The 26,664-nt window shown below is 43.4% G+C and overlaps 14 protein-coding genes across 14 annotated transcripts; 9 read left to right on the top strand and 5 right to left on the bottom strand.

The window, feature by feature from the left end:
- Positions 1-117: 117 nt before the first annotated feature.
- Positions 118-1,020, top strand: BYT42DRAFT_595421 (Snf7 family; the record flags this gene model as incomplete). The annotated part of the gene is made up of 5 exons (XM_051570850.1): positions 118-216; positions 280-432; positions 506-658; positions 746-832; positions 904-1,020. The coding sequence occupies 5 exons, from the start codon at positions 118-120 to the stop codon at positions 1,018-1,020; spliced, it is 609 nt and encodes a 202-aa protein (XP_051419580.1).
- Positions 1,021-1,246: 226 nt separating this feature from the next.
- Positions 1,247-3,722, top strand: BYT42DRAFT_584024 (POT family-domain-containing protein). The gene is made up of 6 exons (XM_051569847.1): positions 1,247-1,579; positions 1,650-1,920; positions 2,033-2,174; positions 2,311-2,927; positions 3,005-3,334; positions 3,405-3,722. The coding sequence occupies exons 1-6, from the start codon at positions 1,505-1,507 to the stop codon at positions 3,575-3,577; spliced, it is 1,608 nt and encodes a 535-aa protein (XP_051419579.1). The 5' UTR covers positions 1,247-1,504; the 3' UTR covers positions 3,578-3,722.
- BYT42DRAFT_584016 (translin-associated protein X-like protein) lies at positions 3,723-5,060 on the bottom strand. The gene is made up of 10 exons (XM_051569846.1): positions 4,977-5,060; positions 4,876-4,910; positions 4,780-4,824; positions 4,604-4,723; positions 4,499-4,535; positions 4,339-4,434; positions 4,252-4,278; positions 4,067-4,184; positions 3,921-4,007; positions 3,723-3,856 (listed from the first exon to the last, which is right to left on the bottom strand). The coding sequence occupies exons 1-10, from the start codon at positions 5,019-5,021 to the stop codon at positions 3,732-3,734; spliced, it is 735 nt and encodes a 244-aa protein (XP_051419578.1). The 5' UTR covers positions 5,022-5,060; the 3' UTR covers positions 3,723-3,731.
- On the top strand, positions 5,061-6,092 carry BYT42DRAFT_584015 (Isochorismatase-like protein). The gene is made up of 5 exons (XM_051569845.1): positions 5,061-5,135; positions 5,198-5,350; positions 5,406-5,531; positions 5,597-5,665; positions 5,733-6,092. Exons 1-5 carry the CDS (start codon positions 5,133-5,135, stop codon positions 6,045-6,047), a joined length of 666 nt encoding a protein of 221 aa, XP_051419577.1. The 5' UTR covers positions 5,061-5,132; the 3' UTR covers positions 6,048-6,092.
- Positions 6,093-6,461: 369 nt separating this feature from the next.
- BYT42DRAFT_503435 (uncharacterized protein) lies at positions 6,462-7,680 on the top strand (the record flags this gene model as incomplete). Its single annotated transcript, XM_051564902.1, has 6 exons — positions 6,462-6,789; positions 6,855-6,973; positions 7,056-7,077; positions 7,136-7,261; positions 7,327-7,443; positions 7,517-7,680. The coding sequence occupies 6 exons, from the start codon at positions 6,462-6,464 to the stop codon at positions 7,678-7,680; spliced, it is 876 nt and encodes a 291-aa protein (XP_051419576.1).
- On the top strand, positions 7,589-8,484 carry BYT42DRAFT_105725 (uncharacterized protein). The gene is made up of 4 exons (XM_051562075.1): positions 7,589-7,905; positions 7,964-8,040; positions 8,097-8,195; positions 8,255-8,484. The coding sequence occupies exons 1-4, from the start codon at positions 7,792-7,794 to the stop codon at positions 8,397-8,399; spliced, it is 435 nt and encodes a 144-aa protein (XP_051419575.1). The 5' UTR covers positions 7,589-7,791; the 3' UTR covers positions 8,400-8,484.
- Positions 8,485-8,900: 416 nt separating this feature from the next.
- Positions 8,901-11,041, top strand: BYT42DRAFT_583999 (uncharacterized protein). The gene is made up of 10 exons (XM_051569844.1): positions 8,901-9,003; positions 9,060-9,142; positions 9,206-9,348; positions 9,413-9,460; positions 9,519-9,576; positions 9,633-9,693; positions 9,769-9,956; positions 10,018-10,312; positions 10,374-10,556; positions 10,638-11,041. Exons 1-10 carry the CDS (start codon positions 8,907-8,909, stop codon positions 10,937-10,939), a joined length of 1,458 nt encoding a protein of 485 aa, XP_051419574.1. The 5' UTR covers positions 8,901-8,906; the 3' UTR covers positions 10,940-11,041.
- Positions 11,042-11,119: 78 nt separating this feature from the next.
- BYT42DRAFT_648031 (uncharacterized protein) lies at positions 11,120-13,177 on the top strand. Its single transcript, XM_051572726.1, has 2 exons — positions 11,120-12,629; positions 12,710-13,177. Exons 1-2 carry the CDS (start codon positions 11,289-11,291, stop codon positions 13,151-13,153), a joined length of 1,785 nt encoding a protein of 594 aa, XP_051419573.1. The 5' UTR covers positions 11,120-11,288; the 3' UTR covers positions 13,154-13,177.
- Position 13,178: 1 nt separating this feature from the next.
- On the bottom strand, positions 13,179-14,211 carry BYT42DRAFT_583992 (armadillo-type protein). The gene is made up of 3 exons (XM_051569843.1): positions 13,946-14,211; positions 13,762-13,882; positions 13,179-13,678 (listed from the first exon to the last, which is right to left on the bottom strand). Exons 1-3 carry the CDS (start codon positions 14,092-14,094, stop codon positions 13,301-13,303), a joined length of 648 nt encoding a protein of 215 aa, XP_051419572.1. The 5' UTR covers positions 14,095-14,211; the 3' UTR covers positions 13,179-13,300.
- BYT42DRAFT_583989 (coatomer WD associated region-domain-containing protein) lies at positions 14,184-17,983 on the bottom strand. Its single transcript, XM_051569841.1, has 15 exons — positions 17,879-17,983; positions 17,665-17,685; positions 17,492-17,608; positions 17,389-17,425; positions 17,088-17,317; positions 16,810-17,027; positions 16,374-16,741; positions 16,100-16,310; positions 15,839-16,040; positions 15,613-15,779; positions 15,445-15,552; positions 15,309-15,366; positions 14,811-15,234; positions 14,495-14,748; positions 14,184-14,430 (listed from the first exon to the last, which is right to left on the bottom strand). The coding sequence occupies exons 1-15, from the start codon at positions 17,879-17,881 to the stop codon at positions 14,332-14,334; spliced, it is 2,517 nt and encodes an 838-aa protein (XP_051419571.1). The 5' UTR covers positions 17,882-17,983; the 3' UTR covers positions 14,184-14,331.
- On the top strand, positions 17,984-19,092 carry BYT42DRAFT_583986 (uncharacterized protein). Its single transcript, XM_051569840.1, has 4 exons — positions 17,984-18,401; positions 18,451-18,713; positions 18,773-18,834; positions 18,898-19,092. The coding sequence occupies exons 1-4, from the start codon at positions 18,362-18,364 to the stop codon at positions 19,010-19,012; spliced, it is 480 nt and encodes a 159-aa protein (XP_051419570.1). The 5' UTR covers positions 17,984-18,361; the 3' UTR covers positions 19,013-19,092.
- A 16-nt stretch (positions 19,093-19,108) lies between these two features.
- Positions 19,109-21,605, top strand: BYT42DRAFT_503588 (Neutral/alkaline nonlysosomal ceramidase; the record flags this gene model as incomplete). The annotated part of the gene is made up of 9 exons (XM_051564915.1): positions 19,109-19,472; positions 19,541-20,081; positions 20,148-20,337; positions 20,393-20,405; positions 20,473-20,516; positions 20,569-20,889; positions 20,944-20,997; positions 21,063-21,424; positions 21,470-21,605. The coding sequence occupies 9 exons, from the start codon at positions 19,109-19,111 to the stop codon at positions 21,603-21,605; spliced, it is 2,025 nt and encodes a 674-aa protein (XP_051419569.1).
- A 191-nt stretch (positions 21,606-21,796) lies between these two features.
- Positions 21,797-24,384, bottom strand: BYT42DRAFT_617361 (uncharacterized protein; the record flags this gene model as incomplete). The annotated part of the gene is made up of 7 exons (XM_051572176.1): positions 21,797-21,924; positions 21,979-22,033; positions 22,110-22,173; positions 22,233-22,405; positions 22,470-22,689; positions 22,751-24,310; positions 24,380-24,384. The coding sequence occupies 7 exons, from the start codon at positions 24,382-24,384 to the stop codon at positions 21,797-21,799; spliced, it is 2,205 nt and encodes a 734-aa protein (XP_051419568.1).
- A 57-nt stretch (positions 24,385-24,441) lies between these two features.
- Positions 24,442-25,682, bottom strand: BYT42DRAFT_105046 (uncharacterized protein). Its single transcript, XM_051562074.1, has 2 exons — positions 25,342-25,682; positions 24,442-25,288 (listed from the first exon to the last, which is right to left on the bottom strand). The coding sequence occupies exons 1-2, from the start codon at positions 25,402-25,404 to the stop codon at positions 24,563-24,565; spliced, it is 789 nt and encodes a 262-aa protein (XP_051419567.1). The 5' UTR covers positions 25,405-25,682; the 3' UTR covers positions 24,442-24,562.
- Between the last annotated feature and the right edge of the window lie 982 nt (positions 25,683-26,664).

Genomic DNA, 26,664 nt, shown 5'->3' with positions numbered 1-26,664 from the left:
CGATCGTTCGAGCAGCTGGGAACGGTTGCGGAATTCCAATTCAGCGGAAATATTTGAACACAGCATAGTTTCGATGAATGAAGCAGTGCTGGATTCCTCAAAGCAAGTAAATCATTCATGGGTGCTGGTTCGTCAAAGCAGAAGATAACGTCTCAGGATAAAGCAATACTGGACCTCAAGGTCCAACGGGATAAACTCAAACAATATCAAAAAAAGGTACAAAATGGAGGGTATGTTCAAAGCATTCAAGAAATTAACGATGGTCGTTGCTTGGGGCAGATCAATGTCGTCGTGGACAAAGAATTGGAGCTTGCAAGACGAGCGTTAAGTCAAGGCGATAAAAGAAAAGCATTACTAGCCCTCAAGAAAAAAAAGTATCAAGAGCAGCTGCTGGAAAAAACGGAAGAGCAACTCATGACTTTGGAAGGAATGGTACGCTGTTGGTTGCGAATAGATGACTGGTGGGATATCGGCAACAGCAAGACTCATACTTATTATACCGTAGACGCAATCAATAGAATATGCTTTGGTTGAGAAGCAGGTCCTGGAAGGATTAAAGCATGGCAACGATGTATTGAAGGAAATTCATAAAGAAATGTCTGTCGAGGACGTGGAGCGTATCATGGACGATACTGCGGACGCCATTGCATACCAAAATGTAAGGAGTTTGGATCGAAGATCGGCTTGTACGATGAGGACAATAACAAGTTCTATCTTGTCTTTTTTTTCCCGTTTTCTTCAAAAGGAAATCGACGAGTTACTCAGCGATAAGATTACAGCGGAAGATGAGGAAGAGATTTTGGCTGAACTGGAAACACTGCAAAAGGAGGAGGTACATATCCCACGCACTCTACCAAACGTATCAACCGCTCATCTTTTTTTTTATTGTCTTCTCCTTTACAGTTGGAAGCAGAGCTGCCGCAGGTTCCTCAAAACCCGGTTGTGTCAAAACCGACAAGCGTATCTCTGCCGGAAGTGCCAACCCATGTTCCAGGTAGGGTCGAAAACGTCGGAATATGAAATAGGTGACGAATCAAAAAGTTTTTAATTTCCTCTTTTCTACAGCCACGGCCAACAAGACGAAGCAAAAGGAAACAATGCTGGCCTCTTGAGACACAAGATCTCGAAAAAAATACCTCTTTTGGATAATAAAAAAAACACGTGTGATATTCTTGTCTCAAAGTTTAAGATCAGATTTTTTTTTTTTGTATATAATGACAGTTACAATTTTTTTCTGTCAATTACATTTTCGTTTTTTGGTTGCCTATATTATTTAGGAGCAGGACTCCAACATGACTGAGAAAGAGAAAGAGCTCGAAGCCATCGGCGATATCCAAGTGGTATCGGAAAGCGAATTCGATTACTTGGATGATCAAGAACGATCCCAATTACGACGTGTGGGCGAAGGGATCCCCTTTGCAGCCTGCTTTATTCTCGTCAACGAATTTTGGTACATTATCAACGGTTCATTTGACTCATCACCTTTGATGAAAGGTTGGCTAATATGCGAAATGTCCTCTTCTTCAGTGAACGATTCGCTTATTATGGTGGATCTACACCATTTCAAAATTACGTTCAGGTACGCACGCACACGAATTTGGATGAATTCCCTAATATCATTGACAGAGACTGATCCATTGAACTTGCAGAACGCTCCAGGAGAAGATCCTGCCGGTGCCTTGGGACGTGGACAATCGGTTGCAACTGCATTGCAAAACTTCTTCACCTTCTTTTGTTATTTTACACCAATGCTGGGTGCTCTTGTCGCTGATCAATATCTTGGCCGTTACAAAACCATTCTTCTCTTCTCGTTCGTTTACATGATTGGTTGGTTGATTCTGACTGCAACTTCCACGCCCGCTTCGTTGGCCAATGGCGGTGGCTTTCCTGGTTACGTTGTTGCCTTGGTGGTGATTGGTTGTACGTATCTCATCTTGAACTTTAAAATGTTTCTGCATTTTCTTTTTTTGGCTGTTTCTAAATTTATCCATTTTTGGGTATTAATCGATTTTGTTTTCTTTCTTTTCCACAGTCGGTACCGGTGGAATCAAGGGTATTGTGTCCACGCTTTGCGCTGATCAATACAGAAAAACCGATAATTACATCAAGGAAACGAAGAGCGGGGAAAAGGTGATGGTCGATTATGACCTCAGCATCCAACGGTTGTACAACTGGTATGTGATATTATCGCGGGAAAAATGGAGCGGTGTCGTGCGAAAATGGAACACCGGGATAAGGAAAATTGGGCTGAAAAAGGAAATATCAAGGGCCTGAATCTCCGTTAATGATAATCTTGTTTCTGTCTCGTAGGTTTTATTGGGCCATTAACGTCGGATCCTTATTGGGTGGTGTGATCTGTCCTCTTCTGGAATTGAATGTCGATTTCTGGGCCGCCTTCTTGTTACCTACATGCATGTTCGCCGCTTCCATTGGCGTCTTCGTCGCCGGCAGCCGCTTCTACTATAAGCCTGGCCCTACGGAATCCGTTATCTTAAAGGCATGGAAAGTCATCAAATTTGCCCGTTCGCAGGCCAAGCGGCCCGAAAACAAGGAAGCTCGCAAGAACTGCAAGGAGGTTATGAATTTCGCCAAGCGCGACCCCGGCGTGGATGGCGTCGCTGAGTGGTCAGTGCAAGACAGCGAAACGGTTGGCTGGGATGATCAGTTTGTCGATGAATTGAAGCAAACTTTCATGGCGTGCAAGATTTTCGTGCCCCTGTCCATTTACTGGGTTTGCTATAACCAGCTCTCCAACAATCTTCTCTCTCAGGCTGGTACCATGTACCGTCCTCCAGGACTTCCCAACGATATCATGAACAACTTTGATCCCATTGCGTTGATCATTTTCATCCCCATCACTGATACCGTCTTATATCCTTTGTTGCGCAAGTACAAGATCAACTTTTTCCCTCAACGCCGTATTACACGTAAGTACTGCTTATGGATGATGCCTTTTTTTTTAAAAACATACATTGATCCTGATCGGCGATGATTTGCATTCTAGTTGGTTTCTTCTTTGGTACATTATCCATGGTCTATGCTGCGGTTGTTCAGTACTATATCTACAAGGATCCCTTGTGGATTGAAACACAAAAGATCTCCAATGTATCCGTTTTCCTTCAGATTCCATGCTACTTCTTGATCGCTTTCTCCGAGATCTTTGCTTCCATTACCTCCATGGAATACGCTTACACTCATGCTCCCAAGTCCATGAAATCTCTTGTCTCTGCCCTGTCTTTGTGGCCCAACTGTGTCGCTGCATTGATTTCTCTAGCCATTTCACCCTCTGCTCATGATCCCAACATGGTCTATGTCTATGCCGGTGTCGCTTGCGGTAAGTTTAATTGTCATCACCATGTTTTCTCACTGTTCCAGAGACTGATTTATTTTTTTGTGCGATACAGGTGCCTTTGTGTGTGGTTGTCTCTACTATTACATGTTCAGACATTACGATGACATTGACGAGGAATATCGTTTGAAGAAAGTCAGCGACCAAAAGTGGGATACCGCACCTGCTGCAGTTTTTAATGAAAATGTGGTCGTTCAAGCTGAAGCACAAGAGAAGGTGTTGTATTAGATTCCCCAGTAATTTTATCACATCATCCATAGTTTATCCAAGGACTGTTCCGAACTTATTTTCATATGCTACAATACCTGTTGTTAATCGGACCAGGATTCTCCATCCATTATTATTTTATTTAAAAACAATGCAATAATTGACCAACTAGAAATCATTCATCATTCATTGCCATGGCCGACTGCCGTTCTTCGTCATATCTGGCATGATGATCGCGAATCATGCTTTCGTAAATTTCTCGTGGATATTCGCTACCACGAATTCGATAGGTATAACATGCTAGAGTGTAATCATGCAGAATTCGTAATTGGCCTCGAGCGCATATAACCTTCGTGTGACTCACCTCGTTCCACTTTATTCAGGCTTGATCGAAGTGCGTTCATTTTCTTGTTTAAAAGAGGAAAAGTCGTACCCGATAACAACTCAAAATCTACAACACCCTTTCAATGACCCACAGGGAAGAAATACATAGTATCATATACATCGTACCTGAGCTCAAGGCGCGTAAAAGTTTACAAATATTCATGGCCTGATCGTACTTTCCAGTGGCAACGTTGTTGATCGCCATACGCATCAGCTCGCCCGTAAAATCAGCTAGACCCAGGATCTTTTGGAATTGGTTTGTTATACTTTACTACAAAGAGTAACACAAATTAACGCGGTATATTACTTACATAATCTTGCTGTTGTACTTTTAGCCACTACAGTAAAATATAGAAGGTATGAGATTATTGACAGTTTTTATAATCGCAAAGACCTACCGGTTGACCATCATCATCCACGAAATGTTTATCAATTTCAGACTTGAGGATCAGCTTTTGGTGCTCCAAGTAATGAAAGAATGCTATGGCTTCAATCTGAGAAAGAATACAGTGGGATTAAACCGAGATTGCCAAGGCCCTGCGATCCAGCATAACATACGTATTCTTCAAAGGCTCCAGAGAAGCTCCGCGCATATCTTTGTTTGAACAATCAATACAGTCATTCATGGATGTACAAAAACTGGAACATCTGTCTCGTACGTACCTGTAATAGCTCGCGCCTTCAACTTCCGGGGCGAGTTGTTTGAATAGGCGCATAATCTCTTCTTGCTTCGCTCGGGCATCCTTGTATCCATTTTTACTCGCTTGCTCGTTCTGTGTAGTACTAAGTAACCAAGTCAATTTAAGTAACAAGTTGCATTCGCTGTTGTCGGTTCATACCGATGGAGCGCGAAAATGAGCTTTTTGCTCAAGGCGGTGATATCCCTAGACGGAACTGAGTGATCTTGCTACGACGCGAGCCGAGTAATTTCTCACCTGCTCAGTTTGATGATACGTTCCCGCTTATCATGCTGGAAGAAAAATCCTTTTTAGTTTCCTTATTGTAGTGGATCGTGATGTTGAGGTAGAGTTTTTACGTGGACATCAAGGGTATCACGACATTGCATAAAAAAAGCTTCCATTGTCAGCGGCTGAAACGAAGAATGGTGGCAAAATGCACGATTTCCAAAAAGACTGTTGAATTTGCCATTTTTGAAATCTCAGACTTTCCATTGGTTTGTTTTCCGCAAATCATGGTATACTGGCTTTGCTTTGCACCCGCAACAAACCGTTTCTCATAAAAAGTCATTACTATTAGATGGAAAATACAGCTCTTCTGCTAATTGACATCCAGCATGATTTCTTGGAAGAGGGATCATTAGCTGTACCTCATGCTTCAGAGATCTTTCCTGCAGTCAATCGTTTGATTCAAGCTGTGAAAGATAAAGGGGGTCTGATTGTCGCGTCGCAGGTACTGATATTGCTATACTGATAGCATTGAAGTTTGCTTAGCATATTCATCATAGGACTGGCACCCTCAAGACCACGTCAGTTTCGGTTCCAATCATGCAGGCAACAAACCCTTTGAAACCATTACCATCCAGTACGAAAATGAAGCGATATCACAAACTTTGTGGCCCGACCATTGCGTGGTAAGGAAAAATAAAATATGTATACTACTTCAAAGTCCGGATTATTCAAACAAAAGTCGATCCAGCAAGGAACTTATGGAGCGACTATTTCGGAAAAGATTTCTATCAGCGACATTAGCCATGTGGTGAAGAAGGTGACCAGCAAATTAAAAAGTCTTCCGATTTCTCGGTCAGCTTATGCCCAAGTCGCTCATAACCTAGGGAACCAATCGCATGGTAGATTCTTACAGCGCGTTCGCGGACAACAAATATTTCGAGATCACTGAACTCGCAAAACTCTTATACCAAAAGAAGATTGAAACGGTGATTGTAGTGGGCTTGGCGGCCGACTACTGTGTCAAGCTCACTTGCCTGGATGCTATCAAGTTTGGTTTTAAAACAATTCTGGTAAAGGAAGGTACGCGGGCAGTGTTTCCCGAAGCCTTCAATGCCACAATGGATGAATTACGCAGTAAAGGGGTGTCGGTCGCTAGCATAGACGATGATGCATTTGCGAACGTATATCTGTCTCCATAATAAAATCAGATGACAAGCGGGGTGTCGCTCATTCAATATCTCGGACCTAATGACTCAAGACGCAGCTGTTTGCAAGGAAAATAATAAAGGCTGAATTAACATCCTCGCCGCTACAAGGGCAATGTATTTCATATGCATATACAACGCCGACTTGCTTGATATAAACTGTCATAGCATTGTCAATGGGACGTGTACGCATAGGATAGATGGTGGAATAAAGCGATGTAGGTGGGAAACTCCCACGCGGGGAATAGGAAAGTATAAAGTGACATTTTAAATGATCGGTACCACATCACACTTCTTTCCCCGGAAAAAATGGTGCTTACTCAAGAACAGTTGGATCAGGTAAATAACATACTTCTACATTGCGCTCATGCCCTCATTAACGTGAGAGTCTCATCTAGTTCGATCGTGATGGGTGGGTGTTTCACTTTCCACTCCGGATTCCTGCATTGCTTATATTCGACCCTCGATAGATTCCTCGTTATCGAAGACTTCTTTACAAAGGACGTTGCAAATTCCCTGAAATACAGAGCGGAAGAGTTACTCCATAATTTTTCCTTGGAAGGTCATCCTATGACCAAATTCAGCACGGGTAATGAAGATGGAGATAATCATATCGGTGATGATTATTTCCTGAATTCGGGAGATAAAATCCGCTTTTTCTTTGAGGAGGGAGCTTTTGACCAGCAGGGCAACCTCAAGGTCCCAAAGGAGCGGGCTATCAACAAAATTGGTCACGGTAGGCCCAATTGTACATTGGAATACCCGCTGAAACTCGCAGGACTCATCGCAGATAAATGGCAGGTATCCACGCTTTGGACCCTGTCTTCGGCCCGTTTTCGCTGGATGAAAAGCTCTCCGGGATCGCAAAGGACTTGAAGTTTACCGACCCTCGTGTGTTGCAGTCTATGGTCATTTTCAAGGTACGCATTGATCAATTTGGTAAATAAAAAAGGGAAGCATGCTAATTTTAACGATGATCGACACGGATGATTGTCACTGTAGCAACCTTATATTGGTGGAGAAGGTATCACTTGCTATCTTTGTGCAAACCAATGTTCCCAAGTCACTGACAAGAGCAATAGTGCCGTCGCACCAGGATTCGACTTTCTTATATACCGAGCCGACTTCTGCTGTAGGATTCTGGTTTGCTTTGGAAGACTGTACTGAACACAACGGCTGTCTTTGGTTTGTTCCTGGCTCGCATAAGAGTAAGTTATTATTTTTCCCTGCAATGGTGGATTCCTGGTGCTTAGGCAACGCCTTTTTTTTTTAGCTACACCCATTAGTCGCCGTTTTGTACGGGATCCCAAGGGTCATGGTACCACGTTTATTGGCGAAGATGCCGCTCCTGTCGATGAATCAAAGTATGTCATAAAGGAAGTGAAACAAGGTACAGTAGGGTGACCCAACACCATACGAACAAAAAATATCGCAAATTGACTGGGGGTTTCCGAAAATTTCAGGCACTTTGGTATTGCTTCACGGTAGTGTCCTCCATAAATCGGCACCAAACTACTCTGAAAGATCGCGCTTTATTTATACTTTCCATGTCATTGAAGGCGCAGCTCATTATCCATCGGATAACTGGTTGCAACCAACACCTGAAATGCCTTTCACACGTTTGTAAATTGACATTTGCCACAGACGCTGATAGAATTTCAGTGCAAAGCCACTGCCGTGAATCACTAACTCGGGGGAGCAATTGCAACTTCTTTATATTATATTTTCTTTTACTCTAATGGAGCAACGAATCCAACAATTCCACGATGACACAAAAGCGCTTTCCAATCCGCCTACTGCTAAACAAATAAAGCAAATGAATACACTCAAGAAGTTTATTTTCAAAAATCAAGTGAGCACTATCCTATTCGTTGACCACGACGTTCAAATGGCTCAGACAGATGCTGCAGGATTATCGATTCACTGACAAGGAGAAAAACAAACTCTTTGCCTCCATTGAAGCCTACTTTACGTGTTTTGACAGAACGTAATCAATAAGTTGACTAGCGTGATTATACTTCATATTACTAATGAGATGGTTAGTGATGCCACTGCGGGCGGTGTCTCGGCTTTTCCACTGATTGAGGATGCGCTGAAGGTTCCTTGCTTCACTACTAAACAGAAAAACCTCCTTCTCAAATGGTAATACTGTGACTGAGTTGGTCTGAATAGCAAAAAAAGCTGATATCCCCAATTTCTAGGTACGAGGAGATTCTTGCGCAACAAGAGGGCCCAACCACTACCAAAAAGGACGAGGTTCCATCTTCGCCTCAGGAGGAGGATTATGATGACTTTGATTGGGATGCTTTTGAGAAAGGTGATGATAGCCAGGCAACTCAGATTTAGAAGCTCCCCATACCCTGTTGATGTGCCCGTGATTCGTTTCGCATAATATCCAAGCGTGAATCTCCATATTCCGAAAGCTTGTTCTTTTCGCTGTACATTGATATCCACTCAAAGAATAGACTACACTTTTGCTCTGCTTAGAAATGTGCAACTCGTCACAAGCTTCATGATTACTTTTCTACATGCCTCATACGGCTCGTATTCACGCTTAAACAAGATATAATTCTATTGTATATGAACGATATGATTTCATTGTGAACAAATCCGAGCGATACCATTGAATAAAGTTTCTGGTATGTGGTTCTAGTTTTAAAATCACGGTATTCAATATAGCGATGTTCACCGCGATCCCAATTTCAGTTTGCAGGACACGTTGATGACTGCGGCACGTCAATCTTGTTCATGGCTGGATTTGGAAATCGGACGCATCACATGGCCGCTCTGTGACTGTATGCATGACTCGAGGAGCTCCATAGGAATATTGCAATGCTTTTTATGCAAACGACAATGACCATTGATTCAGCAAAGAACACTCAACGTCAACGATCGAAGAGGATAGAGCTCATTATTGTTCCTGGAAAAAGTTTAGGACCATTTCGACTTGGTAATGCGAACAAGTTGCACGGATGACCTACCTATTGACCATTTAAACATTCACAGGTTCTTCATTATGGGACGTTATCTACTTTTTACGTGATAGGCCGCAGTTTTTTCCCACTGTAGAACTCAAATACAGCCAAGAAGTATGTATTTGTATTGCGTATGAAGAAACCTATTCACAGATTTTATTGCCTCTGATAACGTAGGATCCCCTATTCTATGATTTCATCATTGCTTTACCATCCAATGGCCTAAATTTACGGTTTGATGGAGCTTTGCAGCGTTTAAAATCGATGGAATGCTATGATCCGTCCAAGGTGAAGCTCGTATATCAAAATAGCGATGTCAGGTAAGTTGTGCAGTTAAGACGAGGGGCTGCTGGTGCCAGCTTCTAATGATTGTCTGGTAATTAGCTCCAGTCGCACTATTCCAACGTTCCTCTTGGTGTATAAATCATTCGGGTATCTATCACTTTATCACTTTTCAAATCCTTTTATGCTAATAAGGTCCTTTCAACAGACCCACATATCCAGGCGAATTTGATCCCCTCAAAGGCCTATATATTCTCAAATATCCAGTAAGTTCATGAAAATTACTTGATATGCTGGCATCAAATTATGACATCAACTATAGGGAGTCTCTTTTATGTTTCCGATACCTACTCGTTATCAGGATCTTTATGCAAAATCATCAGGTAAATGAAAGGTGTTGAAATCAAATGCATAGTAGCTTTCATTCACCGACATTTATACAATTTCCGATCTACCAGAGCTTCCCCTGGAATTTCCCGATGGCACAACCGCCATTGCATCACATATTTATCTCTACAGCGGAGGTAACAGCTGGCAGAAAGCAACCGTTCCTGTATTATCCAAAGTAGTTGCAGAGCAGAATTCAAGCACTTCCGTAAAATATGGCAAACCAGGCCGTCGTGAGGTGGAAAATATCATTGCACAGGTGAGGTTTGCGAACGGCCTACAAAAAGCCTTCTCAAAAATGTAACATCGCTGAATATTAGCCAACACAAGGTGTCACGTTGCATTTCCCCAACTATAATTCGTTCCATGAGACCAACAAACCAAATGAAAATATACTGGCGACCTCGGTAAACCATGTTTCTATTATCCTTCATCGTTCCTCGGCTCAGGATATTCTGGCGGAACTGGGCAAACCATCGCGTATTTTCTACAAGGAGGAAGATAAGATGAAGATTCATTCCATCATGGACGAGAGGTCAATGCTAGGGAAATCGCCCAATAAAGACGAACGACAAGACTACGTCCATACTGTAAATCTGGAAGATGAGGACAAAGGTTTGTGACAAAGATAAATAAAAAAAGGGACATATGTTTCAAGCTCTTATTTTTTAAACAGACTCAACGTCGGCTCATCCCACTGATTACTTTTTAAATTACTTCCATTTGGGTATTGACATACTGATGGACGGAGCATTGCATGTTTGCAAAAAGATAATCTTGCATGGAAATATTCCTGGACACTATGATTTTCAACGATACAAGCGTTGCCGGTTTCAATTGGAGTTCAAACATGAAGATGGTAAGATATGACAAAACGCCGATGGCGTAAGCGATAGTAATGCTTCATATAAACGGCATAATTTCTAACCTTGTGGTATAGCCGCGGAGAAGGATCCCAATCTACTGGTGGACGTGGACACGGCTTTGGATGATGATCAATTTCTGCATGTTGTAGCCGATATGAAGATTTCGGATATGCGAAAGCATATTCCATGGAAACCCAGCAGTACCGTCACAGTGACCCCGAATGAATCACAGGCGACACAGCATAAGCCTGTGATTCTTACACGTGGCTCAAGTGAACAAAATCCTTTTGGGGCTACTTATCTGACAGGTTATGATGAAGGTCTTGTGATTGAAGTAATGAAAAACGGCTGTATTCCGACAATGATTTTGTTCTAGCGAGCACGTGGTTCATTTCTGAACATTTAGGCTTGTGACGCGGCATGCCGTTTTTTCTTGAAAAAAAAATGATTGTGGTTTTTTTTTTTCGTCTTTCAATCAAACCAAACATAAACACAACTATCAAAACATAAACCAAGGATTATATATTCAATTTTTCTCTTCTTTTTTTTTTTTTAGCGCCACAACTCTTCCTTAAAAATTCCTCTTGATTAGAATATAGTAGAGGAAAACTCGAAAAGCAAAAAATACTCTCCCTCTTCAAAAGTCAAAGCGAAGGAAAAGACCTGCAGAAGAAAAGAAAGAAAAAAAAGATAAAAGCTGAGAACCCAATTCGCACATTGTCAACATGAAAGCATGGAAAAGTCCACTTGTAACAGAAGAACTGTCAGACGATAATGGTGAATGGTTGCATAATAACGGCCATGGAGAGGATACTGCAGCCAAGAAAGAAGAACATGCAGGAAAAGACAAAGATTCGTGGTCATTCGATGAGGATCCTATACCCGATCGTTATTTTGATCCTACACAAATCACCACCTCCCTGCCATTGTTGCCTTTTCAAAATCAAGTAGGTGGCCATGCCTCCTTTTTCCGATTCTCAAAGCGAGCCATTTGCAAACCTGTGTCGCAGAAAGAGCAAGAATTTTATGAACATCTTGAAGCGCACCATCATGCGCTACTACCTTTTACTTCACAGTACCTTGGCACGCTTAATGTTACCTACCGCACCTCTTGCAATGTCTTATTACCGGAGGTTGTATTCGACAAGAACGAACAACTGCTACGAGACTGGCGTGCTTGCTATGTGCGGCGACCTTCTTCGTCACTGTCTTCTTCTAGAAGTAGCAGCACTCAAAGCGAAGATGATAACCTACCTCACTTTTCCCATACCTACCGTCATCATTCTCGCCTGCAAAGTCACCATCACATGCACCCTCCTACCCGCCCTCCATCGCACGACAATCAAGCGAGTATTCATCGCGCCAGAAAACTGCAAGAACTTGTCCTACGCGAAGTTTTTTCACCGAAAGCGCTGAAAGAGCGGCTACAGCAAGTGCATGATTGGGAAGTCTCCAGAGCGCAAGGTCTTTCAAACTCGCAGAGTATGGACAATTTGACCAAGGCCGGTCAAGCGTCGCATGACAAACTCATATGGTCCTCCATTGACTCTGTAACGGTGCAACCACGGCGACCTTCCATTATACAATCCACCACATCGGCACCGCAAAGTCCGCGCATGCGCGAAGCCAGCTTACAGCGTCCTTTGTCAGATCCGATTGAAACACCAAGAGGTTTAGACCAACGTACTTCGTCCGTTGCCAGCTTACCGCTACTAAACGACACACCCTCAGATCATGTCGTAGCAGACGACAGTTACGTAGAACCTGCTGCACAACCAGCCAGCTGGCGACCACGCAGGGCTCCAACGAATCCATGGTCTCTGCAGGTGTACAGCCGCGATTTACACAAGACGCTTAGCCAAATCCATTCGGGGGAAGAAACTGTAAAGAAGTTCATTTTGCTGGAAGATCTCACAGATGATGTAAAATATCCTTGTGTATTGGACCTGAAAATGGGCACCAGGCAACACGGAGTTCATGCGACGCCAGCCAAAATGGCTAGCCAAAGCCTCAAATGTATGCGATCAACAAGTAAGACACTCGGTGTGCGAGTTTGTGGAATGCAGGTAATGTCAAGTAAAAGATGGCTAAAACCAATCATGTAAATAATCCATTGTTCAATTGGAAACCAATCTTCCGTGTGCAGATTTACAAAACAGACCAGCGTCGTTTTGTATTTCGCGACAAATACTATGGCCGACAACTGGATGCCAACGGTTTTCGACGGACATTAATGGAATACCTTGACAACGGCGAAGGTTGCCAAATTCAACATATACCCATCATTATACGCAAATTGAAACGACTTGCAAGGATTATTGGGTCAATGCCTGGATACCGATTTTATGCATCTTCTCTCCTAGTGATTTATGATGCTGGCAACTGGAATCGCAAAATTGATGTTCGCATTATCGATTTCGCTCACTGCGTGACTCAGCAGGAACTCAAGACATCGTTTCAAGATTTCACCTATCCTCCAAATGATGATGGCCCTGATGGTGGTTATCTTCTCGGCCTCAAGACGCTTACAGATTGCTTTCATTGGATATATCAACAAGAAAGTGGTTCGGTTTTACGCGATGACGTTTGATGATCAAAATAAACAAATTTTTGTATATTGCTGTTGTTGGGGAAAAGAGAAACGGATCAAAAACTTGAAAGACTTGAAGAAATTATAAAAAAAAAAAGGATGGGATGACATGGCATAAAAAGTAATTGGGATAACGTCGCAATTCAATTACATTTCGTTGGAATAACCAATGACCTTTGTGAGTTGTTCAAACTTGATGTTTTCGGTGATGACAACCGCCTTGGCTTCGTTGTCCTTGTTGACGGGAATGGTTACCACATCACCGGACACTTGCCAGCCTTGCGCAGCGCAAAAATCGTTGAATGACTGTCCGTCCAAGGCTAAATATGACTGAAGCACCTTGCTGTTAATGACTTGGTGACTCATGCTCACGACGTTTGCAATGACGCTGCGAATAGACTCTTCGAATCCAGCGACGTTGGTTGTAAGTTGTTTGTGAGTGGCGTAGGCTTCCCAGAATTTGGCGTAACGCGACTGTTCCAAGAATTGCTGCAAGCTCGTCAATTGTTTAACTGTTTCCAGATTCTGTGTATTTTGTATGATTCAATATTAGCAACGGATGCGGTCCTTTTTTAAAAAAGAAAAAAAGCAGACAGTTATCAACTTACAGCTTGTTCGCTCAAAAGATACAGGCAAAGGTTGAAATCGGGTGCGGGAATAGCTGTTAGAGACTTGGCCAAAATATTGATGATGACTTGTTCTTTGGCCAAGGAAGGATCAAATTGATACCTAATCGATAATGTTATCCGTCTCATTCGTGATTTATTCTGAATTCGTCATCATAATGCGTACAATTTCAAAATGGCAAGATTGGCCATCAAATCGTATTCGCGGTTCTGACATTGCGTGTTAAGGTATTCCTCCAACGCTGAGAGATTTTCAGGGTTGTAGCGTTCCACACCGCTGATAATGGACTCGATGTTGGTAGGACGATTGACCATGGCGATTGTAATGGATGGATGGGATGCGACGGATGGATGGATAAAGAAGCATTGCAGCACAACTTGGACCCAAGGAATCGCGGAGTTCCAATTACGTGCCTGAAAGCTGCGTCGGCTTCGCCATAGTTTCAAAAGACCCACCAAAAAAAAAAAAAAGAAGCGCCTAAGACTTTAGATATTCCGTATTTTTAATTATATAAGATCCTTGATATAGTTTTTATTTTTATGATCGGGTCACTAAGCTTCAGTGTCAATGAGATTTTCTTCGGCTGGTGAACTCGGTTCCGGAGTCTTTAATGCTGGTTCCTCGGGAGTCTCAACCGCATTCGTTGGTGTCTGTAATAAAGTAGTTTAATACCATTTCCAAAATCAGAACCTTACAATCTTCTGCGTGTGGTACCTTTTGCAATTCAGCGAATAGATTTGCATATTCTGCTGGATCCGCAAGACTTTCGGCCGTCTTCTTGCGGTTTCGGCTTTCGAGATCTGACTTCCATAATTGCACGATTTTCGACATCTGTTCCGGCGCGTATGTTCGAGCTAAAATAGCTGCTTCTGGAATACGTTCGGTTTTGACAAGCAAATCAATCACCTCATCAATAGCTCCCAACTGAAACAATGCAGAGAAAGCGATATTGTTTTTGCCTTGCTCAACTATACTCAATCCAAGTAAGCAACCCATTCACGATCTTCCTAGTGTGGGCAGAAATACATACCTGCTTGATCGGCGACTTCTCGCATGCCTTTACGATTTCCGTTGGCTGTATAGTATAACAATAAGCCACTAAGATCTTGCGCCTTTATGAGACATTCTTCTGCCAAATCGAACTTCCATGCAGCCATGGCGACGTCGGCCAATGCTCTCCATTTGGGCTCATTGTTCACTTCTCGAGCAATTTCAGTAGCAATATCGAGCTTTCCAAGTTGAATAGCCAAATAGAATTTTTGCTCTGAATCGTACGAAACTTCCAAGGCCAGTTCTTTGAGATTTTGGGATTCAAGGAAGCGAGCAATTCTTCCTCGTTGATCGTTGGGTATCGAAGGAAGCAGCATGTTGGCTCCTTCAATGTCTCCACGCAATATGGCTGTCTGATATTGAATGACCGTTAAAGACAGTGCGTAGCTGTATACATTCACATCCTATAAAAAAAGTTAGACAAAAATTCATAGCAAGAGATCAGATCACCAAAGCTGATGCTGAATAGAGCACTTACACGATCAGCTAAATAGACACGGTTGTCTCTTGGTGCGTATCCCAAGAGATACATTTGCCTACAAATCAAGGCAAAGTCCATGAGTCCATGATTTCAAAACCCGGACAGTCCCAGCGTGGGTTATCATTTAACTTACTTGTCGAAATGGCTGATTGTGTAGGTTTCGCTACCAACAAGGTAGTTCATGCGATTACCGTTGTTGGTATAGATGAAGCAATCACCTGCCCACGTTCCGGTTTTAACGCTAGAAACATAAACAAATCAATACCGACAACCAAAAAAAGAGGGGTCCCATCATTCTTACGTTTCCGCAATTTCAGTCACGAATTCAAAAGCTTCTTCAACGCCTTCTTCTCCAACATCGCCGCCGTTTTCCAAAAATTGCATATACGCCTGAGCGTCGTAACGGAGAACATAGAAAGATTCATCGCAGACAATAGCGACAAGGTCTCCGGCATCGGACCAGAAAATCTGTTGAAATGGCCACTGTCAATACCGATGAATTGATGTCTTTGCCCTATTGAACTTACATTTTTGGCTTCCACATCGATACGTCGGACAACCGCGCCAGTCTCCCAGTCATAGAAATTTAAAAAGCTGGTCGATCGTACACCGAGCAACGTTCCGCCAAAGATGCCTTCAGCCGAATAGTTGAGCTTGGGCAAAAGACCAACACGTTCCTTAAAGTTCTTGAAGATTTTCACTTTGGAGGTTGACTCGCGCACGGCATACCTATCATTAACATCAGATATTTCTGTAACGAGTCCTCGACTCATGATTTGATAACTTACATGTTAGAATCAGCAGCCCAAACAAACTCATAACCACTTCCGAAATTCTTATTTCTCCATGCTAAGGCCGTATAGATGATATACTCGCCATCACCACAGACAACAACAAATCGACCGTTGGGGGAGTGCTGCAATGTTTGAGGATACACCTCACAGCTTCCCAAATCCTTGATCGGCAATGCAAGACGTTCACCATCCTTGATAGTCTCATCTGTTTGGACGACCAAGTTAAAATATAGGTCATAAAGAAATCCAACCGCGTCGTTTTACTTACCAACACCGGTCTTGACATTGGCCGTTTGAATTTCAGAGTGTTTAGCCCAAATGATCTTGCCTGAAGCATCCATGGAAACCGCCGGTTCCTCTCTTCCAAGTTTGATGACGACAGAACCTTCGTCAAAACCGAATGCTACATTATTGCCGCCCTTCTGATACGCCATACACCAGGCGCGTTCCAGACCGTAATTCAGGGTATTTTCCAAGCGATAAGTATCTGAATGCCAGATACGGACTGTGCCATCCTCTGAACCGGACACAATAATGGGCAACTCTGGGTGGAAGGAAGCAAAGTTCACGTTCTGATTATGACCTTCCAAAGTCTGTACGCAGTTCTTGTTTTGATAATCCCAGATTTTAACGAGACTAGTAACTTTTGGTCAACACCCATTTCGCCCCCTCGAGCTCTGAAAAAAAGGTAAGCAAACACTTACTTGTCATCAGCGCAAGAAATCAGGTAAGGTTTATCACCTCCGTGATAGTAATCGACGTAATTCACGCCATTCTCATGGCCTTCCAATGTAAAGTTTGGCACACTGGAACCAAGCGACCAGACTTTAACAACACCATCCAAACCAGCCGAAGCAAAAGTATTGGAATCTTTAGGGTTGAAACTAAGGTGCATGACAAAGTGCGAATGACCCTCGAACACCTAATATTTCACAGTTTAGCAGCGTTACCTCCACAGCGGTAAATAAAAGAGTTTTCGTACCTGCACGCATTTCCATCCCTTCTCCCAATCCCACAATCGAATGGTCATGTCATCGGAACCCGAAAGGACCAACGGTTGCGAAGGATGGACAGCCAGGCAACGAATATAATCAGGATGGCCTTCAAAAGCAGCGACCTTCTCATGCGTATTGTAATTGAAAACTCTGATTTGGGAATCGTCGGAACCGGTAACAATCCAATTCTTACGCGCAATAAATTTGGCCGCTCGAACTATTCGGTAAAGGAACCGTCAAAATGGGCTGCAAAGAACGAATGCTGTTTTCAAATCTGTAGTTCTTTACCAGGTGTCTCCGACACTTCAAACGTTTTCACCAAGGCCTGGAAAATAACAGTCGCGTTGATACGTTTTACGTTGAGAACAAAACGTCATCTTGGTTTTCTTACCTGGGTTTCGTAGTTGTATATGTAAACGTGGCCACTGTATAAACTGGCAAGAACCCAAGGTTCGGTAGGATGCAAATCGACGCTTTTCACTCGTTCGGAGCGAGACAGCAATTTACGCTATGGTGAGGATGAGTGTTTTCTGTTGAAGAGATGGGGAACTACTCAGTTGGTACCTTGATGTCAATCCGCATACCCTAAAACCCAGTATCAAATTAGTATGCTTATATATCTTCTCATCTTCTCCAAACCCAATATCCCGCTGTTGGCTACCACCTCACGGTCCCGTTGGTTTTCTTGCCCACACGGCGCGAAAACCAACGGCCCTCGGTCGCAGTAGAACGGAATATGATATTAATAGGCTACTACAGAAAAGAATGAATACTGTACCATTGTGTTAATAGTATTTATTTATTCAGATGCTGAAATGGTGAATCGCAGAGACTTGCAGCGCTGCCCAAAGTTCGTGACAACTGAAGAAAATAAAAAAAGATCGGACTTCCACGCTTTCGCCCTTTCCTCACTCAACACCTGTAATAGATTGGATCTCCGCAATGGAACACTCCATCCTTTGATTGGACACGAACCCAACCGTCAACCTCGCTGTCTTTTTAGGAGTCCTCTTTTCCTCACGCTAGGCGCATCTGATGCGTGGTGCCTTTTTTTCATTTTACAATAGCATAGTTAAGAAGAGAAGGAAAGAGATTATAGAATGTTATGGCGAATAAAGTGTGGTTTTGAACGAATTAGGATATATGGCGATTCTTAGTTCCTTTTGCGTCTGGAATGGCGACTTTTTTTTCGTGTTTAAGCGCCCATTGCCCTTAAAAAGAGTATGTTCGGAAATCCAGAGTTTCTCTTCTTCTCGCGAGTATGTCTTCTCCAAGTCCTATGAAATGGTGGTTTCATAATGGTAATCATCGCTTCCATTGTGTTTCTTTCCAATGACTTATACCGACTAGAGGTCCAGAATCTCCATCTTCTGTTTGAACCCTTTCAGTTGAACGACCGATATCGGCTGTTTGCTGGCTACGTATTTATAGTCGTCGTCTGCTGGTCAGAGCGTGCGATTACATATTACCTCGATCGACTTGCTTACAGCAGAGGCAGGATATCGTGGAGGCTCGTCACCACTCGTACTCTACTCTTTGGTGTGGCTACGGTTTTACGGCTGTGGTATATGCTGATAGCTATGTACTTTAACACAGGCTTATTTATAGTCATGGTAGAGTTTTGAAAACATGGCCCGTTAAAAGCTTGAAAATTTGACTGACCTCAAAATAGGTCATTGCACTAACTGGTGGGCAATTTGCTGTCGAACTTCTCAAGGCATCTTCAGCTACCACGTAAGAAAATGCTGAGCACAACTTCATCCCACCCTCCCACTCATCATCAGATTGCCTAAATAGGGAAACGGTGTTTGGCAGAGGCCAAAAGAATTTAAATGACAGCGAGAGTCAAGCACTCGCCCCTCAGCAATACACGTTGCCTGAAGAATACGAAATGGATCACGATGGAAAATAAAATTCTCTGATTTGATCACGCGGATATCGATATTATTAAAAACGGGCATTTATCATTGACATTGGCATCTCAGCCTTTCTTTTTACCTTTTCTCTTATGCGTTTATTGCTTTTTCTTTTCGTTGCTTGCACAGGCCTGGCCAATGCTTTGAGACTTGGCACTGGTATCGCGGATATCACTGGCCCTATAGTAGACATCATGCTGATGGGGTATGCAAAATCGGGGCAAACAGGCGTTGGAATACTGCAGCGGCTTTGGGCCCGTGCTTTTATCATCATGGACGACAATGAAAACAGAATAGCGTTTGTCAATATCGATACACAATCGGTCAGCGACATAGTAAAGCAACGGGTTGTTCAAGGCTTACTGTTACAGTTAGGCGACAATATCTACAACGAAAAAAACCTCATGATCAGCAGTACGCATTCACACAGCGGTATGGGCGGTTATCTTCAGTACAGTAAGCTCCATTCAAACAACAGCGGCAATTTAATATGCATGGAGATGAATGTGTTTAAATTGTAATAGCGTTGTACGAGCTATCTGTTTTTGGATGGATCGAAGAAACAGTTCAGCCGATGGTGCAAGGCATCGTCAACGCAATACTACGAGCCCATCATAACTTGGAAGAGGGAATACTTTCATTATCAGTTGGGGAACTGCTGGACACCAATATCAATCGATCACCCAGTGCATATCTTCTCAATCCAGCCGAGGAGCGTGCCCAGTATTCATATGATGTGGACAAAGACATGACGGTTATGAAGTTTCGAAATGCACAAAATGAAAACCTCGGGTTAATCAGCTGGTTCGCCGTACATGGGGTCTCAATAAACAATACGAATCGTTTGATCAATGGTGATAATAAAGGCTATGCTGCCTACCTCGCGGAAAAGACCATGAATCCGGACAGTTTCTCAGGAAAAGGGCGTTTTGTAGCCGCCTTTGCCCAAAGTAATGAAGGCGATGTCAGTCCGAATACGCTTGGTGCATACTATCATGGCACTGATATACCATGTGATGGCTCAAGAGATGGCTCAGACGTCAAAGGAAAACTTTGTTATGGAAGGTATGATGTTACGATTGGCACGCTCGTTCAATTGTTGAATCTTATCCCTTCGATCTTCTCTTATAGGGGTCCTGGTTGGCTTATCAGCGACTATGAATCGAACCGTATCATTGGACAGAATCAAGCATACAAAGCGTTAGATCTCTTTGACGGCGTCGACGATGCGATTATCAATGGTCCAGTTGATTTCCGACAAAAGTATTGGGATATTACCCAAACGAAGCTGAAAGCTGGCCGCGTGTGCAAACCAGCTATGGTAAGTTGTTGTTCTAGCATAGTCATAAACTAGCTTAAAACTGACCTGTTGTTAGGGATATGCATTCGGTACCAACAACTGACGCAATGCTCTCAATTAAAATTGACTAACCCAGTAATTCGCAATTATATATAGCTGCAGGAACAACAGATGGTCCAGCTCTTCGCGGTTTCTATCAGGTAGCATCTTTTTCGTTATAGGACAGGCCTGATCATTCTAACACGTAATTAGAATACCACCCAAGGAACAGTATTTTGGGATCTAGTACGAAACGCGCTTTACAAACCGAGCGAACAGCAGGTTCTGTGCCAGCAGCCGAAACCCATTTTATTGGATACAGGGGAGATTCCGTATCCCTACGAGTGGCAACCTCGAGTGCTTGATGTGCAGTTGTTCCGTATTGGCAAGCTGTTTATTATCGCTACACCCTCCGAGTTAACGACGATGAGTGGCCGTCGTTTGCGCAAATCAGTAAAAGACGCCATCATTGAGTACGGCCTCGGTGGAGAAGATACAATCGTGATTTACTCGGGACCAGCTAACAGTTACGCTGTATGGTCCTTTGAATATATGATAATCTCGCAGTAAGCTGACCAACTTGTATAGTCTTACTGCACCACCAAAGAAGAATATCAGATGCAACGTTACGAGGGCGCTTCGGTAAGTGAAACCTTCAAAAAAATACATGTCAATTCTGCATTCGGTAATAAGGAACCCTCTTCAAGACTCCTTACGGTCCTCATACATTGGAAGCATACATGGAAATATTCAAGGAACTAGTATATGAAATGGCCACCAATAGCATTGTTGATGACGCTGTCCGATTACCGAATTTTACCAACTATGCCTTCAATTTAAGCCCGAGACATGGTGCCGACGTTAGCAAACCATTCCATCAATTTGGTGATGTCGTGCGCGACGTTGACCTTCTTTATGACGCTTCCATAAACCAAACCGTTTCTGCCGTATTTGTTGCAGGCAATCCGAGGAACGATGCCATGTTGGACAAGACCTTCTTGACAGTGGAGCGGAAAGACGAAAACGATAACTGGATTGTTATCCGAACAGATGATGATTATGACACAAGGTATGAATATCACGCATTTGATGAATCGGCTGACCAGATGATTAGATTTCTTTGGCGCTATACGTATAAACTGATCCGTCAGTCCGAAGCTACTATTGAATGGGATATCGGCAACCATATTCCATCAGGAACTTACAGATTAGGCTACTTTGGACATCATATGGCACCTTTCACAAAGTGAGTAGCCGCATGTATTCTCGATTCAAACATCAAGTGATAACAAAATACTACAGTGCTATCAAACCACATTCTGGTTACTCTCGTGAGTTTTCCATCACCCAAAACCAAGACTAAACCTTCGCTATCGAATATGCGTGCTATCTCTGTTTTATTATTTGATGATCATGAACGAGGAATGCAGGAATACATCCTCTAAGAATACAGTTTTAGATACCGTGCGTAATACTCTTTTTCCAAGCGCATGTTTTCATGCAATGCGGCCACTTTGTTTGATAATGCGAGGAACGTCTGATTTTGTACACGCATAATACGCGCGATATCTGGAGAAATAATACTTTAGAACGCGGATTTTTACCTTGCATATGTTTACATACCTTGAGGGGATTGGGCTCTATTGCGTGTCCATGACTGTGTAGTTCGCTCAATTTCCTACGGGGCGGATATGCACATTTTTAGTCGTTTGAACAAATTGATGTATGGCGACTTCTTTTCTTTTTTCACTCACCCAGATGCATTTTTGGTATTCTTCTAATCGCTTGTTGAACTGTGTCGCGAGTGTTGCAAAGTAACTAGACATCGTTGTTAATCAACAGAACGGAGAAAGATCCGCAAATAACAGTCGACTTACTCGTCATCGGCACCATAGCTAAACATCCATTGAGGAGCGCTGCCAGGATGTTTACACGCTTCAATAATAGTGCTACCGTCCAAGGCATGTCGAAGCTGCTCTTTCACGGTTTCAAACAAGGTTTCTATGTTGTACAGCTGATTTTTCAGACTGTATGCCAAGGCTCCCAGTTGCTACATGATCAGACAGTATTAGCAACGCCATTCCAATTTTCCCTCATTCAGCCAATGAACCCACCTGTGACAATCGCTCAGTGTTCGCTCTGGCTTGTTCCATAGCTTCAACATGCTTAGGACCGCTCTTTTTGACAATGTAATCACATTTCTGTGTCTCCCCTCGGATATATCGTTCCAACTCATCCAGTTCCTTCTGAGCAGCTTCCGGAAGATCGGAGAAACGACTGGTAGGCATGATGTTATCAATTCGGAAATTCGTATGGGTAACCACTTGGTTTTGCCTAATACGTAGTTGCATCGTTAGTCAAAGACTTTACTGTCGCAAGCTAGAAAACCACTTACTGTAATGCAGCCAGTGATGGCGTCACCAAGGTAGCGTGAATCTGATTGGGCGCTTGACTGGCGATCTTGAGCATATCATCCAATGCCTTGGCAAAGGACCACTCGTAACTTTGAGCGGGATTGATTGCAGGAGCGGGAGCTGCGGCTCCCGATCCGGTCGTTGCGGTGGCGCCTGCTGTGTTTGTGCCGCCAAACGAAAACGAAGATGACGGCTTATCTTTCTTATCGTCTTGTTTCGCTGACGAATTTCCGAAAGAGAAGATCGGTGCTGTGGTTGTGGTGGTTGTAGCAGATGTCGTTGCCGCGGATGCCGTAGTACTGGCTGTGGTGGTTGGCGCGCTGCTTGCGGAAGAAGCAGAACCTGTGAATGAGAAAGACGGGACTGAACTGGTAGATGTTGATGTCGTCTTTGCGGGCGTCCCAAAGGAGAATGAAGGTACTGACGTTGTAGCAGTGGCCGATGTACTTGAAGTCGCACTTGACGTGAGAGATGAGGCGGTGCTGGTAGTCGTCGCAGGGGCTGCCGTCAAAGACGATGAACCGAAAGTATTGGTGGACGCTGCCGTGTTCTTTGCGCCAAAACCTCCAAAGCCGGGACTCGCCGTCTCCGTTCCACTCTTCTGGCCAAAGGAAAATGAAGGTGTACCTGCCGTCGACGTAGCAGCTGGAGAAGCAGGCGCCGCAGCGGCTCCGAAGCTGAATGCTGATTTTGGTGCAGGGGCAGAAGCTGGGGTCGAAGAAGGTGTCGTCGCAGCCCCAAACGTGAACGAAGGTGTGGTTGTCGAACTCGTAGTAGGGTTGGAAGTGGCTGGCTTGCCAAAGCTTAACGCAGATGCTGAATTCGGGGCAGAAGGTTGCGATGAATTGGCAGAAGCAGTGGCACCAAAGCTAAATGCAGGAGCAGCCGTCGAAGCTGCGGGCGTGGCTGAAGTCGACGTTGACATTGTTGGTTGTGAAGCATTAGGTAAACCAAACGAAATAGTAGCTGCAGGGGCAGAAGCTGTAGGCATGGTAGCAGCCGGGGTTACTGAAGGAACTGAGCTGGGTAATGAAAATGCGTTGGACTGTGTTGGCGTGTTGGATCCAGCAGATGCACCGAAACTGAAAGCTGAAGAAGGCGCCGTAATGTCGGATACTGAGCGTCTCAAGGCGGACTGACTGGGTGAGGCCGAAGGCGTTAATTCCGATTCTGCACGTCTCAGTGAAGGCGTGGCAGGATTTCCAAATGGCATGGCATTCAGTGCTGACGGAGTGGATGGAACTGAGAAAGTAAATGGAGCATTAAAGGCAGACGCATTATTGCCAGACCCCGTTGAGGAAGAGCCAAATGAGAAGGACGCGGATTTGTTCAAAGCCGCGCCTGTGTTCGATGGCGAACCAAAGCTAAAAGACGATTGCGACGGACTGGCTAAAGGACTACCGCCAAAGTTGATGCTTCCAGTCATCGAAGGTGCCGGGCTGCCGGGTGTACTACCGCCAAAGTTGATGCTGGGGCTGCTTGGATTGAAAACGAAATTCGGAAAGTTGGCATCACTTTTCTTCGATCTCAACGATTTCTTACTAAGAACCATTCAGCATCAGTGGTGCAGCTAAAAACAAACAGCAACCCAACTTGAAAGACGCCGTTACCTCATGGGAACTGTTGGTGTATTCGACGCAGGAAGAAAGCCAGTCGAAACGCGCTTCCTCAACGTGCAAAAGACGATAAACACAACAGTCACAGTCACGCTGAGCGAACCCAAATTTCCCGTTCAACACTCATTTTTTGGCTTGCTCTATTTTATTGCATTTGAAGACAATGATTTTTTTTTTTTAATCACACAGCCATTCTCTAGCTCGTCTAGACTTTTTCTCTTGTTTTGCTCTTTTGAAGCGTTCTATATCCTTTTTGCTCAGCGGCCGCTTTTGTCGACTAATACCAGCTTGCCGTTCTCTATTTCGTTCGTCCATGTAAGCATCCACATCGAAATAATACTGCATCTGTCTTTTGGCTCGACTCTCAATAGAAAGATTTTCTGGGTTCAGCCGTTCAGCTTCACTCGCCGTCGTGAATCGGCCTGTCTTGGCATTGAAAAAGGCTTGAAATTTATATGGATCATCGTTATTTCCGTATGAATCATCATCGAACAGCGACGCATAGGGCACCTGTGTATGACTGTCTGTGGCAGCTTCACCATCCAACTTCCCTCGTACCTGCGTGTCAATTTTGTCCAATATTGAGTCGAGCGGATTATTGGCCGTTGGAGGAACAGTGTCACTGTCTTGCTGTTGAGCATCATTGGGGAAAGAAGTGGTATCGTGAGTAGAAGATGGTGAAATGTCCGTTTCTGCCGTTACACTTGTAGGATTATCCCATGTCGTTTCGTAAGTGATGGTATTCCACCAATAGTACGCTTGTGAATTCTCATCCCATGCTGCAGTCCATGCTGCTGCCACATCGGCCGCGGAAGGTATAGTTGTACTCTTGGCGCTGCTGGCTTTAATACTTGAATCGTGTTGATTGCGATCGGTCGTTATACTAGGAGAAGGATCCAAAGCCTTTGAATCCTCTGCGTCAGACACACGCTGGACTTGTGTTATATTTTCCTTGCCTGTCGTTTCAGCTTCTCCACGCACGACCGCTGATCGATCCTCAACGTTGGGCGACTTTGCATTGACTGAGCTCATATTCCAGTCTTTATAGATATTTCCAGCAACTGCAAATTGGGAAGAGCCGCTCCAAGAGAAGTTCTGCAAAATTTCGCACTTGCTTTTTACGTCACTTCGAAAATTTTAGAATCGACCTGATTGGCTGTTGAGCCATAAAAATCAACCCATTGAATACAGTGAAAGTGTATGCCCAAAATCCCCCAAGACTTTCAGCATTAAATCAATATAGACTACATTTATTTTTTTATAGTTGGACAGATAAAGCATTATTTGGGCTGTTTACTACTGTTTAGACCAAATGAAAAAATTATAAATATATTCTGCTGGAGAGGGATGCGGTACGCGCTTTCTGTGGGAGAATGGAATTTTATCAAATGGCAGCGCTTGTTGATGCCATTTAATATAATCATCGGTTGCAATAGATGGACAATTATAAGACAGCTATCGGCAGCTTCCCTCATATATGGTAGTCGATGTGCATTAATAAAAGTGCTTGGAAAATTTGACTGATTGCACCGTAGTAAGGTCTAGCAAATCTTCATCTAAGATTGGCAAAAAAGAGATGCGCTTTTCATACATTATCATATGCGTACAAGTCATTGCCAATATCAAGCAAAGTCTACTATTGAGGCTTATCTAAACGCAAGCGGTAACCTCTCATTCATTCTGCATGTAAAGATTAAGGATCAGAGACAGTTGGCATAAGGCTCCTTTCTGGTGGAGAGTATATTGGTTTGCTTTGAATTCATTTAATCTCTTGATCAAGAGCTTATACCTTTTTCCTCATAGCAGCCCTGCATGTTTTTTATGCTGAATCTACGTTCGTTTGCATCTGAACAGCTTCATAGTCTTACCAGCTGGTGTCCCATTTTCTTTTTACGGGATGCTTTTCCGAGATAAGCTAAAAAAAAAAAAAAAAAAAAAAAAAAAAAAAAAAAAAAAGACCTCAGTTTCTCTTCAGTCTCTGGTTCACGTTCTTTTTCTTATTTTTACTCTCGCCTGCCTTCCGCCTCATGCTTTCTACGCACAATTCTACCTTTGGTTTTTCCCTTGTGGGATTTTGGATTTTGGATTTTGGATTTTCTTTGCAATTGCAATTGCACATTTTCTCATAATTTCCACGGCGAGCAATAATACGCAACGGACGTGGGTTCACTCACCTTCAAATAAATAAAAAATTTATTTTACTTTATTCACCCACTCCAAAGTAAAAAAAATCTTTCACTTACCCTGAGATACAGCAGCCAAACTGCAGCAAATGTAAC

This window comes from Radiomyces spectabilis, assembly GCF_025331425.1.
Source record: "Radiomyces spectabilis strain NRRL 2753 chromosome Unknown BYT42scaffold_13, whole genome shotgun sequence".
Classification (NCBI taxonomy): domain Eukaryota; kingdom Fungi; phylum Mucoromycota; class Mucoromycetes; order Mucorales; family Radiomycetaceae; genus Radiomyces; species Radiomyces spectabilis.
The sequence above is the reverse complement of the archived record's forward strand: the minus strand, read 5'-3'. Positions and strand labels throughout refer to the sequence as shown.